Consider the following 15,547-nt stretch of genomic DNA (forward strand, 5'->3'; position numbering starts at 1 on the left):
CATGATTTCTGTTAGCTCTTTGATCATATTTAAAATAATTGACCCAAAGTCTATCTAGTAAGTACAACATCTGGGCTTCCTCAGGGACTCCTTTCTTTCTTTCTTTCCTTTCTTTCTTTCTTTCTTTCTTTCTTTCTTTCTTTCTTTCTTTCTTTCTTTCTTTCTTTCTTTCTCTTTCTTTCTGGCTGTGTTGGGTCTTCGTTGCTGCATGCAGGCTTTCTCTAGTTGCAGTGAGCCAGGGGCTACTCTTTGTTGCAGTGAGTGGGCTTCTCATTTCTCATTGCGGTGGTGGCTTCTCTTGTTGTGGAGCATGGGCTCTAGCCACACGGGCTTCAGTAGTTGTGGCACACGGGCTTAGTAGTTGTGGCTCGCGGGCTCTAGAGTGCAGGCTCAGTAGTTTTGGCACACGGGCTTAGTTGCTCTGTGGCATGTGGGATCTTCCCAGACAAGAGCTCGAACCCATGTCCCCTGCACTGGCAGGCAGATTCTTAACCACTGCACCACTAGGGAAATCCCAGAGACTATTTCTATTGATTGTTTTTTTTCCCCTGTGTATAGGTGATACTTTCTTGTTTCTCATAATTTTTTTTTTTATTAAACATCTCAAGTAATAATATGTGGCAGCTCGGGAAAGCAGATTCTCCTGCCTCCTCAGGGTTTATCATTTTGCAGCTTTTTAGACTAGTTATTTGTTTGTTCAGTGACTTTTTCAAATAATTCCAAGGAATTTATCAGTGTCAGAGTTTTTCAAAGTCCCTATGGATATCTCACGCCTCAGCTTTTCTTGTTAAGCTTTCTGGTTAGTCTACTGTGTGTGTCAACATCTCAGGCAGCTGTGATGTTGAAACATTCCGGAAAAGCTCTTCCCTCCCTCCCTAAGGTGGTTAGTATCAGGCAAGTTTGTGTGAAGTTGAATAAAGAGCCTTTCCAGTGGTCTTCCAGGGAACCCCTAGCAGATAGATCAAATAATGACATTTCTTTGGGAATGAGATCCTTTCTGCTCCCTGCCAGTATTAGAAGTGCAGGCTGTTATTTTAAGGCTGCCATGGAACTGGGGGGATGGGACTAAGGTAAGTTAAAATGCCACAAACCTCATTGCTGTTACCAGGGTTCAGCTCTTTTTCTTAACTAAATGTTCCTTGGATCACTGAAAGCCTTAGGTTAATTTTGAATTCTAGAGCTGATTCTAACCATTCTTGCCAGGCTTTTTTGGTTGCTTTTATGGAGGGACAAACTTTTGGAGGTTCTTACTGTATGGTTTTTGCTGAAATCACCTTAATTAGGCCTTTTTGCTCTCATTATTTTTTTCATTCTTTCCTATTTATTAAATGCCTACCACAGCCAGACACTGTTCTAAGAGGCCTGAGGATACAGTGTGTTCTTCCCTGGGGCTCACATGTTATATAACCACAGTAATAAAATAGTGGCTGGTGGTATAATGTAATTTTATCCAGTATCTTGCTGTGAAGAATTTGTGTCCTGTTGGTTAAGTAGTCAACAAAAACGTATTGAATGCTTACTATGTGCCCAGCATTGCTGACTTTCCAGGAAAACTTTTGTTCCACTCTCACGTCAATCCCTTATGGTCTGCTTCTCCAGAAGGAAGGTTATACTTCACAGGAAGCACTTACATCTGTTCTGCTACCTCTCCCCCTCCTCCCCACTCCCCCAAATAGTCCAGTCAGATTCAAAAAGAGTGGCTTAGTATGGATAAGACAGTGCCTCAGTCAAAATAATATGGTTAGGCCTGAGGAGGAAGGTCCTGACTTTCAGAAAAGAAGATTTTCTTTTATTGAGGCGGGGGGGTGGGGGGTAAAGGATTTAAAGTTAAAAAGTAAGAGCGATAAAGGCATAATGAAAACCTGTATGAAAGAGGTTCCCTGAGACTTCTCAATTACACACTGTACTCCTTTGAACTTTTCCTTATAACTCTAACCCAGCCTACAGGTCTGTCTTCTAAATGAGTAATACCTGTAGCATGCTTTAGGTACTAAATCATATGCTATTCAAGGCATTTCTTTAGTATTTTTCTTATTTGTTATTAGACTTTTTGTGTGTATCTTATGTTATGAAATATTTTTTTGAAGTCAAAGAAAAGGTCTTCAAATATTTCCCCTATTATGTCTGACATGCTGAAGGTGTTTTATATATATAAATCAAATACACACACACACACACACACACACACACACACATACCATTTATAACTGGCTCGTGATTTTGGAGACATGTCCAAAATCTGCAGGGTCAGCTGGCAGACTGGACACTAGCTACAAACACAGTCACACTCTGAGGTACTGATTGGGGTTAGGGCTTCAACATATAAATTTTGAGGGGACACAATCCATTCTATAACATTGATCAATAGATATTTGTTGGAAAAAAGTCCTTTTCCCAAGTATAATCTGAGCACGTGATCTCTCTGTTTCTCCTTTGCCTCTTTTATTAGGAACTTTCAGTTTTCTTTCATTTCTTGCTTAGGAAACTAAATGCTGGCTCAGGTACTGTCGAAGCTTGGGTGGGGTTGGGTGGCAACTGCATTTGCCCTGATGCATTCATATTTGAACATTGACATATTGCATAGTTCACTTGAATGGGTTTGGAAAAGAAAGAATTGAGCCTATAATTAGTAGGGAAGGGTGGAGGAGACCCAGAGGTAAGCAAGGAGTGGCCCCAGCTTCTGGTGGCTTTCCCCTTCCATTTCCTCAATAGTATGACTTGCTTTGGTTACTTCCTGCTCTCCAGAGGTGTAGTCTCAGATCAGCAGACCTACAGTGGGACAGAAACAGGCTTTCTCTGCTGGCTTCCTCTGGAATGAGGAGAGCAAAAAGCTGGCTTGCTGAGAATATCATAGTACTAATGTGTATCCTAGGAGACTACCAAGTAAAGAGAGCTACTCACATTTTGGACAGCAAAGTATTCAAAGAAAATGTTAGCAGATGGAAGACCAAAGAATATGTGTGAAAAAGTGGAAATAATCTGGAAATGAGAAAATAACATCCTGGAGCAGAAGGGTGTGGGACAAAATATAAAATATATAGAAAAGGATCAGGAAAGCTTGGATGAAATAAAGAAAAAAATTCCAAACACACCAGAACAAATTTTTTCCTTAGTTGTACTGAGTACTTATTACCACTATTTTTTTTTTTTGAGGATGAATAGGAAATTTTTATGAGTACCCCTTAGTTATGCCTAAGATAATACATAGAATACTATAATGAGCTATTAGGATAAGATAATAAGATAATCTGTAATTATATGATATACTATTGATATAATTCTTACTCCAGAAATACTTTTATTGTTTACAGTAAAAGGTCCGTGGACAAGAACTCTTTCAGATAATATATTATGACATCTATTTAGGCTAGCAATCTCAAGTCAGGATTCTAATACCCAAACAAAACCAAGTGAGCTAACTCTTTTTAAAATACCCTTTAACACAGCTGCTTTTTCTGTTTGTACCACATGATATGCCAACCACAAGACTTTATGCAGCCTAACTTTTGGAGATTTTTACACCCTCGACATTTTCCCCCGCCAAATTCCAGGCATATTGTCAGGCTGTTAACTACATTTACATAGATTTTAAAATGGATCAGAAAAGAAAAAAATAATTGGTGGGCCAATTTGACTGACAAGAGCGGTAAAGGAAAATAAACAACTTCCAATGGAAGATCAGTTAGGCTTCTACAGAGGAGCTGGTATTACTGGAGCTGGGCGATTCTCCTTACACAGAAAGCAGAGACAGAGTGATGGACAAAGGAGAGACAGAACTTGCCAAAATCAAGCTTCAATCATGTTCCTATCACATGCCAGTGTTACCGTCAAACCACATTCATGGGGACTTCAGGGAGTGTTTATGCTCTGGAGTTTATTCAAATTCAGCTGCAGTTTGATTGAAATTGAGAGCAGAAATGGAGAGGTTTCCTGATTTTAACTCAAAGTAGTGTATTTGGGCTATATTAGTATTAATATAATACTTAACTAGTGAAGCATGTTTGAAGTTTCTTTTTCTCCCCAACCTTACTGATATATAATGGATAAATAACAGTGTGTATGATGAAGGCATATAATGTGACGATTTGATAAATGTATATGTTGGTAAATGGTTACCACAATAAGGTGAGTTACCACATCCATCACCTCACATAATTATCATTTTGTGTGTATAAGGTGAGAATATTTAAGATCTGTTCTCTTTGCAAATTTCAAATAGACAATACTGTATTGCTAACTATAGTCATCATGCTGTACATTACATCCCCAGAACTTATTCATCTTATAACTGAAAATTCGTACCCTTTGGCCAACATCTCCCCATTTCTCCCACTCCCCAGCTCCTGGCAACCACCATTTCACTCTGTGTCTATGAGTTTGAGTTTTTCAGATTCCACACATAATTGAGATAACACAGTATTTGTCTCTCTCCCTGTGACATTTCACTTAGTGTAATGCCCTCAAGGTACATCCATGACATCTCAAATGGCAGGTTTTCCTTTTTATGGCTGAAAGTATTCCATTGTATATATATATATATATATATATATATATATATATATATATATATATATATATATATATATATATATATATATATATATATATATATATATATATATATATATATATATATATATATATATATATATATATATATATATATATATACCACATTTTCTACATCCATTCATCCACTGATGGGCACTTAGGTTGTTTCCATGTCTTGGCTGTTGTGAGTAATGCTGTGCTGAACATAGGGGTCCAGATGAACCTTAGTGATAGTGATTTCATTTCCATTTGATATATGTGATATATAAGTGGGATTGCTGGATCATATTGTAGTTCTACTTTTAATTTTTTGAGGAACCTCCATACTGTTTTCTATAGTGGCTGCACCAATTTACATTCCCATCAACAGTGAACAAGGGTTCCCATTTTTCCACATTTTTGCCAACACTTGTTATGTCTTTTTGGTAATAGCCATCCTAACAGGTGTGAGATAATATCTCATTGCAGTTTTTTTTTTTTTTTTTTTTTTTTTTGCGGTACGCAGGCCTCTCACTGTTGTGGCCTCTCCCGTTGCGGAGGACGTGCAGGCTCAGCGGCCATGACTCACGGGCCCAACTGCTCCGTGGCATGTGGGATCTTCCCGGACCGGGGCAAGAACCTACGTCCCCTGCATCGGCAGGCGGACTCTCAACCACTGCGCCACCAGGGAAGCCCTCATTGTAGTTTTGATTTGCATTTCGCTGAAGATTTGTGATGTTGAACACCTTTTCATGTACCTGTTGGCCATTTCTATGTCTTTGGGAAAATGTCTATTCAGGTCCTTTGCCCATTTTTTTTTTTTTGGCCGCACTGCACAGCTTGTGAGATCTTAGTTCCCTGACCAGGGATCAAACCCGTACCCCCTGCAGTGGAAGCGTGGAGTCCTAACCACTGGACCACCAAGGAATTCTCTTTTGCCCATTTTTTAAATTGAATTGGTTTTGCTATTTTGCTAGTTGTATAAGTTCCTATATATAGTGGATATTCACTCCTATCAGTGTGCAGATATTTTCTCCCATTCCATAGGTTGCCTTTTTATTTTGTTGATTATTTCTTTTGCTGCGAAGAAACTATTTCATTTGATGTATTATTTATTTTTGCTTTTCTTACTTATGCTTTGGGTGTCATATCCAAAAAATTATTGCTAAGACCAAAGTCAACGAGCTTTCCCCCTATGTTTTCTTATAGGAATTTATGGCTTCAGATCTTACATTTAAGTCTTTAATTAATTTTAATTTTTGTGAGTGTCATAAGATAGTATTCCAATTTCATTCTTTTGCATGTGAATATCCAGTTTTCCCAACACCATTTGAAAAGACTATACCTTTCCCAATGAGTATTCTTGGACCCCTTGCCAAATATTATTTGACTGTATATGCATGGGCTTATTTCTGGGCTCTCAATTCAGTTTCATTGGTCTATGTTTCTGTTTTTATGTTAGTACTCTACTGTTTTGTTTACTATAGCTTTGTAATGTAGTTTAAAAATCAGAAAGTGTGATGCCTCCAGCTTCGTTCTTCTTTCTCAAGATTGCTTTGGCTGTTTGGGGTCTTCTGTGGTTTCATATGAACTTTAGGAGTGTTTGTTCTATTGCTATAAAAGTGCCATTGGAACTTTGCTAAAGATCACATTGAATCTACAGATTGCTTTGGATAGTGTGGGCATTTTGACAATATTAATAATTCTGATCCATGTATATGAGCTATCTTTCCATTTATTTGTGTCTTCTTCAATTTCTTTCATTAATGTCTTATAGTTTTCAGTGTACAGATCTTTCACCTCCTTAGTTAAATTTATTGCTATGTATTTTATTGTTTTAGATGCTGTTGTAAATGGGATTGTTTCATTTTTTTTTAGATAATTTGTTTTTTGAAATTTCTAAAGTCACGACTGGCCCTATCAGCAGTTAAAAAAGCTATCTGATACTACCCTTCATGGTCACCTCAGGGAGGGGTAGATAGAAAAGGAAAGGGTTGGTTTAGGATAGAAGCATATACTTAAAAGGAAGTAGTTATTAATAATAGAAAAAAGATGAAATACAGTTCAGGATATCTCAGAATTCTGATTTCATGTTTCTCTAAATTGGTATTCATTTTCATATAAACTTTCTGTAGACTATGATTGTATTTGTAATAAAACTGATTATTTACTTAAGAATTTATTTAATGTAGAATAAAATGTAAATTGGATGTACTGGTTTTCCCTTCTGTCCACATCAGTCAGAGCCTGCAAGAATCAACCACAAAATGTTCCATACCTAACAAAAAGCTTTGGCATGTGCATGTATTTGTGTGCCTATTGTGTGTATTTGTCCTAGGATCCCACAAGCCACGCAGTGGCATGGCCCAGGGAAAAAAAACAAAAAACAAAAACCAGCAACAAATACAAAATTGCAACTGAGAAAAGTGTTACAAAAAACTTGTAAGAGATTTTATTAAAGGAATTTGCACAAGTAAATGGGTGTCAGAGGAGGTCTTTGTGAGCAGAACTTCCCTCAGACCCTGGGAAGTGGGCTCCTGCCCAGGTTCTGTGCCTCAGTAGACCCAAACTTTGGAATGCTTTCCTCAAAAATTTACAAGTCCCATTCTGATGCCTGGGACAAGCTGAGGCTCTAGGAATGAGGGGAACATGGACGGATTATTTTAGACTGTAGATAGGAGTTCCCTAGTGCATTCCTAACAAGGATCTGATGGGATATTTATGGACGATCCAATCATGATCTCATCAATGCCCACCAGTACTGACTGATTAACTGAAGGTTCCTAGGTGCCAGGTACTATATTAAATGTGGGAGATACAATAATTAGCAAAACAAAGTCCCTGCCCTCACAGCTTATATAGTCTGACTGTGCACACTGGAGAGGTTTCCAAATGAATTTAGATGTGACTCTTACATTCTGGGCCTTCAAATGCTAACTACTCCAGGGTGTAGCTTTAAGTTAATGTTCACTGTTTTCCTTATGCATCATTGCTTATATGGATATATCTTAAAGAAAATAGTAGACAATAAAGCACAGAGGCAGCCCTTCATATTTTTCTGAGCAATTCTCCTTTCCCATCAAGGGAGAGTTCATTTGGATTCATTTCACAAAGACCTCATTAATGTTGGCATCTTATTTCTTCTATCCCATATGGTTACTATTTTCATTTTATTCCAGGTAGCAGAGTACCAAACTAAAGAAGTCCTAGGAGGACCAAACTAAAGAAGTCCTGGGAGGACCAAACTACAAGAGACAGAGGATGAAGAGAGAAGGAAGACAGTTTCATGGCCTCTTTCTTTTTTAAAAAAATTTTTATTTTTAAATTTTTTATTGAGGTATAGTTGATGTACAATGTTGAGTTAATTTATGCTGTATAGCAAAGTGATTCAGATATATATCTATATATATCTATATATAGATATATATCTTCTTTTTTAAAAATCTTCTTTTCCATTATGGTTTATCATAGGATATTGAATATGGCTCTCTGTGCTATACAGTAAGACCTTGTTGTTTATCCATTCTATATATAATAGCTTACATCTGCTAATCTCAGCCTCCCACTCCATCTCTCCATCCCTCCCCCAATCCCCTCCCCCTGGAGTCTCTTGGCCTCTTTCTATTGGGCTTTGGTGGGAGCAGTGCAGAAGAGAGGTTGACATTCTGTGCCTTTATTATCAGAACTTTGCTCTAAACTCCAGGAAGCCTTTCTGACTAAACTGCTCTTAGAGCCAACATTACAGCGCAGTTCTCAAAGTGTGGTCCCTGGACCAGCAGCATCAGCATCACCTGAGAACTTGTTCAAAATGCAAATTCTCAAGCCCAGCTACAGACCGATGAATCAAAAACTCTGGGACTGGGGCCCAGCAAGATGTATTTCAACAAACATTTTTTTGTGTCCCCCTTATTAATAAATCAATTAAAACAAAAGATGGGTTCTTCTCCCTATAGTATATGAAGTATGTGAAGTTACCTATAAGAAAGAATAATTACTTAATAATGCCACAAATCATAAAGTCATACCAAACAAGTGCCCCAAAGAGGGAAGGACCATTGAAAGGGTTTGGGAGAGCAGGAACCAAGTGAATTATTTTGAAGGTAATGAAGAGATGGATAGGATGAGGCATAATTTTTGCCCTTTACTCCTCATTTATGTGTTTATACTGAGTACCCAGGCTAGGAGAAGGAAGACGGATAAGCTTTAATTCTCACTCTAAAGAGTTTGACAGTATGGGTGGGGAAAAGAGGCATGTAAGTAAGTGACAGGACAAGGTAGATAGTGCTGTGGTCAATTCACTAGGTACTGAAGTTTGGGGCAGAGAAGAAAGGAATTAGTTCTATCTGGAACAGTGGAGTATATGAGGTGGATTAGAAATGCCTTCATAGAGGTATTAGTTGAATCTGGAAGGACAATGAGAAATTCTCCCAGTAGAGAAGAAAAGGCAATTCAGGCAAAGGGAATGGTATGGTCAAAAGCATAGGTATGAAGAAGCAGTCTTTCAGGTTTTTTCCATCTGCTTTGCTGTGTCACTCTGTGCCTTCTGCTGATCATGTGGAACCCTCAATGCCCCAAACAGAAGTAAATATCTTTCTACAAATCTTTTTCTTTTTAATGAAAGTTGCAAGTTTTTTAATTTAAGAAATACTAGAACTAATTTAATTTGTCCTATTTTTTCCAACCTCCAGATCTTTATTGATTATCAATTATTATATTTTAATTTTTAATTGCATTAAAATACATAATATAAAATATACCCTTGGGCTTCCCTGGTGGCGCAGTGGTTGAGAGTCTTCGCCTGCCGATGCAGGGGACACAGGTTCGTGCCCTGGTCCGGGAGGATCCCACATGCCGCAGAGCAGCTGGGCCCGTGAGCCATGGCCGCTGAGCCTGCGCATCCGGAGCCTGTGCTCCGCAATGGGAGAGGCCACAACAGTGAGAGCCCTGTGTACCGCAAAAAAAAAAAAAAAAAAAAAATGTACCCTCTTCACCATTTCTAAGTGTACACAGTTCGGTGTATTCACATTGTTATGCCACAAGTCCACAGAGCTTGCCTTATTTTACTCTTCAAAATGTTAATTGCTTGAAAGTTGCTAACCCTATGAAAGGGTGCTCCATCATAATTTTTAATAACACTAAAGCAAAATTTGCAAAAAGCTTACTATGTGCCAGACACTGTGCTAGGCACTTTCCATTCATCAAGTCATTTGATTTTTATACCAACTCTATAATATAGGTGCTATTATTGTTCTCATTTTATAGATGAGGAAACAAAAGCATAGAGAGGTTAACAACTTGTCATGGGTCACACAACTAATAAATGGCATCCTCTGTACAGATTCTTTGCACAATTATCTTTCTTCTGCAAGCTTGGTGTCTTATGGTTGCTGGAGCAGTAAATAGGTGTTTTAAATCTCCCTTAGCAGTGAAGTTAACTTCCTAGGTATCCAAGTTAAATACATGTAATGTAAATAAGCACCCCTCCCTAGCTTAGGTATTACTATTTTTTCATTGCATAGCTAATATATTATTGGACGTGCATAGCTGGAACCACACCTGTCTCCATTCTCACTTCTCTTTTAGATCCACATGGTTGGAAAATGTTCAGCAGAATCCCAAAGTTAAAAAATCTTATAAACTAAAATCAAAGGGCCAGGGTAAGAGAAGATTCTTGGCTGAAGAGAATGAAGGTGTATTTCTGTGATTTTAGAAAAGCTGTGAGAAGTAGACGTGTAGTGGTGGGCCCTGAACATGTTACAAAGGGAAGAGGGGAAAAATTTTAAATCAGAAAATTCAAAGTAGGAGGAGAGACGGAAAAGGTGCCAAAGGAAGTATGCTAAGCAGGTTCTACAAACTTTCTTTCTTCATTTTTCAGTTCCTTTGTTTGACATGTGAAACATTACATCTACATTGCAGCTCAGAATGAATTATATTTTTGCTTTAGGCAGTCATTTATCTTTTAGGGTGATTAAAATTGATTTAAATGCCTTTTATATTTTATTTGATATGATTTCCAGAGATCTTCATTTATTTGTGCAGCTTCTGTATGGTGTCTTATTCCAGGGGTCGGCATTTACTTTTTTCTGTAGATAATCAGATAGTAAATAATGCAGGCTTTGCATACCACATAGTTTCTAATAATTCTGCAAATCTACTATAGCACAAAATAGACACTGATAATATGTAAACAAATGAATATTACTGTGCTCCAATAAAACTTTATTTACAAAACCCGTGAAAGGCTGGATATGACCAACAGGCCATAGTTTGTCAACCCCTGTTTTATCTTCTGACTTAATTAAGAACTCCCTTTAATATTGCTTGTAGCATAGATCTGCTGGCAATAAATTCTCTCAGCTCTTGTTTGTCTGAAAAACTCTTTATCCCCTTCATTATTGAAAGATACTTTTGCTGGGTACAGAATGCTGATTTCCATTTATTTTCCCCTCCTTTTAGTACTTTAAAGATGTCAATCCACTGTCTTCTGGATAATATTGTTTTTCATGAGGAGTTTGCTGTAATTCTTTTTTTTCTTGTGTGTGTGTGTGTAATGTGTCTTTTTTTCTCTGGCCACCTCCAAGACTCCCTATTTATCTCTGGTTTAGAGAAGTTTGAACATGATGGATTAGGTGTGTTTTATTTTAGCATTTATCCTGCTTGGACTTCTCTATGATTCCTGGATCTATTGTTTGATGTTTTTCATTACTTTTGGAAAACTCTCATGTGTTATCTCTTCAAACATTTCTTCTGCTTGTTGTTTCTCTCTTCTTCTAGGATTCCAATAACTTGTACATTAAACAATTTGATATTGTCCCACAGCTCTTGGATACTCTGTTCTATTTGTTTCTCCTCTTTTCTCTTGATGTTTCAGTTTGGGTAATTCCTAATGACCTATCTTCAAGGTAGATATTGGTTTATTATTTCCTCAGCTGTGTCAGGTTTACTAATGAGCCTTTAGGAGGAGCTGCTCATCTCTGATACCATAGTTTTTATTTTCAGCATTTTTTTTTGCGGTACGTGGGCCTCTCACTGTTGTGGCCTCTCCCGTTGTAGAGCACAGGTTCCAGATGCGCAGGCCCAGCAGCCATGGCTCATGGGCCCAGCCGCTCCGCGGCATGTGGGATCTTCCCAGACTGGGGCACAGACCCGTGTCTCCTGCATCGGCAGGCGGACTCTCAACCACTGCGCCACCAGGGAAGCCCTATTTTCAGCATTTTTATCTGACTTTATCACGTATGTCTTTATTCTCAAATTCCCTATCTGTTCATGGATGTTGTCCACTTTTTTCATTAGATCTTTTATAAGATTGCTCCCAGCCATTTTAAAGTCCTTCTTTGATACTATTAACATGTAGATCATCTATGAACCTGGTTCTGTTAATTGCTTTGTATTTTGAAGACAGGTGGTTGTCTTCTTTGTTATTTTTCTTTTGGTAGATTATATAATTTTTGATTGAATGCCAGACATCTTGTGTAGAATAGGAGGGATTTAGGTAAACACTATTTGTGCCTCTTCTCAGGCAGTTTAGCATGGTGGATAGAGTCAATCTAGTTAAAAGGTGAGGTGGAGTTAGGTTTTGCTTTGCCAAGATTACTTCCAGTGCACCATAAGCTTCAAATTCCTCTTAAGGTATCTTAGGCGTAGGGTGGGGTCTGGAATGCTGGAAAGATCTCTCAGTGTTTGTTCTCCACCCTCAACTCTCAACCTTCTTTATACACCTTGTAGGAGTATACAGAGGTAGTTTCTCTCCAAGTTCTTGCTCCTCTGCCAGTGGCAGACTGCTACTACTAGTTACTTGGTGTTTGCTAGGGTAGTGGTGAGGGGTAGGGTGGTTCTCTGTGGTCCTCTTCATTTTCAGGCTTAGGTAGTTTTTATATACCTGGACATTGGAGAATGAGATTTCTCAGGATTCCTGCCTCTACTCCCTGCCTACCTCTGCTGTGTATCTGTGGCGGGTCTTGTGTGGGAAAGATTTTCCTGCCCCTCCTTCAGTTTTAGGAGACCTCTGAAAGTACTGGCCTAGAACTCTTGGCTGAGGACTGTTTCTTTTCCCTCCCCAGGGTAGATTTTTTTCCCCTCTATCCTTTTCTTGGCAACAGTGGGTTTTTACCTGTGCAACAATGGGGGCAACAGTATTTGCTGCTCCTCCCCAGAGGCTTAAGACTTTTGAGAGAAGAGTATGGGCATCTGGGCCCTTTCCTGCAGTGATAGATAATATTGTCCACTCTGCCTGTACTACTAAGAGAGGCTTAATTTAGTCTGTCATCCTCTCCTAGTCTTTCTTGTGAGCACCTGGTCAAGGTCTTGGAAAAGAACCCATGAGTAACAACAAACTTCCCTTGCTTCTGTTGCACACAGAGGTTTTTTTGGTAGTTACTCAAGCCCACATAGGCCTTTAGTAGTTCATTAAAACTTTAGCTGTATTTTTCTCACTTGCTTCTATGATGGCCCCAATACTTCCCATGTTCTGGCACAGATGAGACAGTCCACACATCCAGTCTCTGCTCTGGAGGAACTGTGTCTCCTTAGATTTCAGGGTACTTAGTTGAGCTGCAGCCTTGACTCAGCTCTCAGATTCAACTTTTTGGTTCAAGAAAAGTTGTGATTTTGCAGTTTGTCTGGCTTTTCCTCACTGCCAGGGAGAGAGCAATGTTCTCTCCAGTTTTTTTACATCTATAAAGGAAGTAGAAATTCCTAAAAATTGTTTTGTATCATATTTTTCCCCCACCACTTCAGTTAGTATTGCAAACAATTCCTTTTGTCCTGAAAACATTATTTTAAATGGCTGAATAGAATTGCTTTGTATTAATATGGCAATTTATTCAACCAACCTCATATTATTGGGCATTGTAATAGACTTAAAGTTTTATTTTCCCAGCATCTTTACCCCAACTCACTTCTTTCTTCCTTTTTTTTTAAACTGTGATTTTCTTCCTCCCTCCCTTCCTTTCTCCCTCCCTCCCTGCCTCTCTCCCTCCTTCCTTCCTTCCTTCCAGCTGTACCGGGTCTTAGTTGTGGCACACAGGATCTTTTAGTTGCAGCATTCGAACTCTTAGTTGTGGCATGCATGTGGGATCTAGTTCCCCGACCAGGGATTGAACCCAGGCCCCCTGCAATGGGAGCGTGGAGTCTTACCCACTGGACCACCAGGGAAGTCCACAACCCACTTCTTTCTTTAGAGAATTTCTCCTCCCCAATTCCATGTGGCTCTATGGGGCTGTCAATCACAGTAGCCTATTACTCAGGCCTCAGAATGACCCAGGAACTCCCAGTCATAGTAGCCTGGCTACAATGATTGATTCAGAAGTGAGCATGTGAAAGGAGGAACAAAATCTTCAGAAATTTCTATAACTTAGATGAAAATTTTTATCTACCGGGATCCTAGAGCTGGAGATTCTGGATTGAGGACTCACAGCTGCCATCTTTCCCACCACTTGAAGGAAATCCTATGTGCGGCAGGAGATGAGCAAATAAGACAGAAAGATTGGGGGGTGGGAGATGAGTCCTGGCAGGATCAAGTCTCTAATTCCAGGTCATAAAGTTTTCAGAGTTTCTCTGGTTCAGTTCTTTCTTTATGTCTGATCCTCCCCAGTAATTCAAAACTCTTTTTTGTTTAAGTTGGCTTGATTTGGGTTGGTCATTGGTCCTAGAAAGTATCCTCACTAATTTATACTTTAGGTGGCTTTCAGGTCTTGCCATTATAAAGAACACTGGGAAGAAACTCAGAGTGGACACATTTTCTGCATACGTGCCTGCCCTCATTCCCCATAAAAATACGTTCCCAGAATAGGAGTCAGAGAATATGCAAATCTGAAAGGCTCTTGATGTGTATTGTGAAATTGCCCTTTAAGATTGTCCACTTTGTATTTCTTCTATGAGTTTATATGTTCCTATTTCCATACAGTCACAATAATACTTATTATTAATTTTAAAAATTCCCAATTAGAGAAATGTATACGACTTTTGTATTCATACTGCTCCCATTCCTGTGCTGCCAAATATGTCTTTCTTTTTTTTTTAAGTGAGTGAGTTTTTTCTTTTTAATTTATTTTTGGCTGTGTTGGGTCTTCGTTTCTGTGCGAGGGCTTTCTCTAGTTGCGGCGGGCGGGGGCCACTGTTCATCGCGGTGCGCAGGCCTCTCACTGTCGCGGCCTCTCTTGTTGCGGAACACAGGCTCCAGACGCGCAGGCTCAGTAGTTGTGGCTCACGGGCCCAGTTGCTCCGCGGCATGTGGGATCCTCCCAGACCAGGGCTTGAACCTGTGTCCCCCGCATTGGCAGGCAGACTCCTAATCACTGCACAACCAGGGAAGTCCCCCAAATAAGTCTTAATAGAATAATAAAAAGAGAAAAAAAGATCCAATGGGGATGGGAATTTGGGATAAAGCCAGAAAAAAGGGAAGGATCTAAAACTTGTTCTTAGAGCTTTACCGCTATGAATACTCAGCATGTTTTTTTTCCCCCCAAACAGGTTTTATAGACTGGCTGAGCCAGTGTGAATGTTTCAGGGAGAAATAAATTTGAGGAAGTGAATAGAAGCCCTACCTTGGTATACCACCTCTGCCTGAGGCCCCAAAAGGTGATTGGCTGCGGCATCAGCCATAGCTCCATATATATGCTACAGTGAGTGAGCAGACCTCTGGTTCCTGGGCCTGAGGAATCTGTCCCACCCACAGAGATGTGGGCTCAACTCCTTTTAGGAATATTGGCCTTACTGCCAGCCATGGCAGAAAAACAACCCCTGTAAGTGACTGGTGTCAGCGTTGATTTAGGGCAGGCGGCTTCTTCGTCTATCCTTCTCAAATATAATTATGGGGAACAGGAGATAACCTCTGGTTTATTTTAATTTCCTTCTCATCTTTTCCCTTCTTTGGTTTCACTTTTCCTTTACCCAGAGAGAAAAGGTAAGATGACAGGAAGAAACTTAACAAAAAAAAAAGATATTAAAATATAGTAGCCTCCCAGTACCCTGTTCTCTGTAAGAGAACTAATTTCCTCCGTGGTACCCTAGGTCCAGG

At 39.3% G+C, this 15,547-nt stretch overlaps 1 protein-coding gene across 1 annotated transcript in view; it reads left to right on the forward strand.

Moving 5' to 3' along the window:
- Positions 1-15,207: 15,207 nt before the first annotated feature.
- A2ML1 (alpha-2-macroglobulin like 1) overlaps positions 15,208-15,547 on the forward strand; it is a gene marked incomplete at its 5' end in the record, with an annotated part of 42,741 nt that continues 42,401 nt past the window's right edge. The window contains one exon of the mRNA XM_081248165.1: positions 15,208-15,272. Within this exon, the coding sequence (XP_081104291.1) occupies positions 15,208-15,272 (65 nt within the window). The remainder of the gene's footprint in view (positions 15,273-15,547) is intronic.

The sequence above is a fragment of the Mesoplodon bidens genome (genome assembly GCF_964165515.1).
Source record: "Mesoplodon bidens genome assembly, chromosome: 11".
NCBI lineage: Eukaryota > Metazoa > Chordata > Mammalia > Artiodactyla > Ziphiidae > Mesoplodon > Mesoplodon bidens.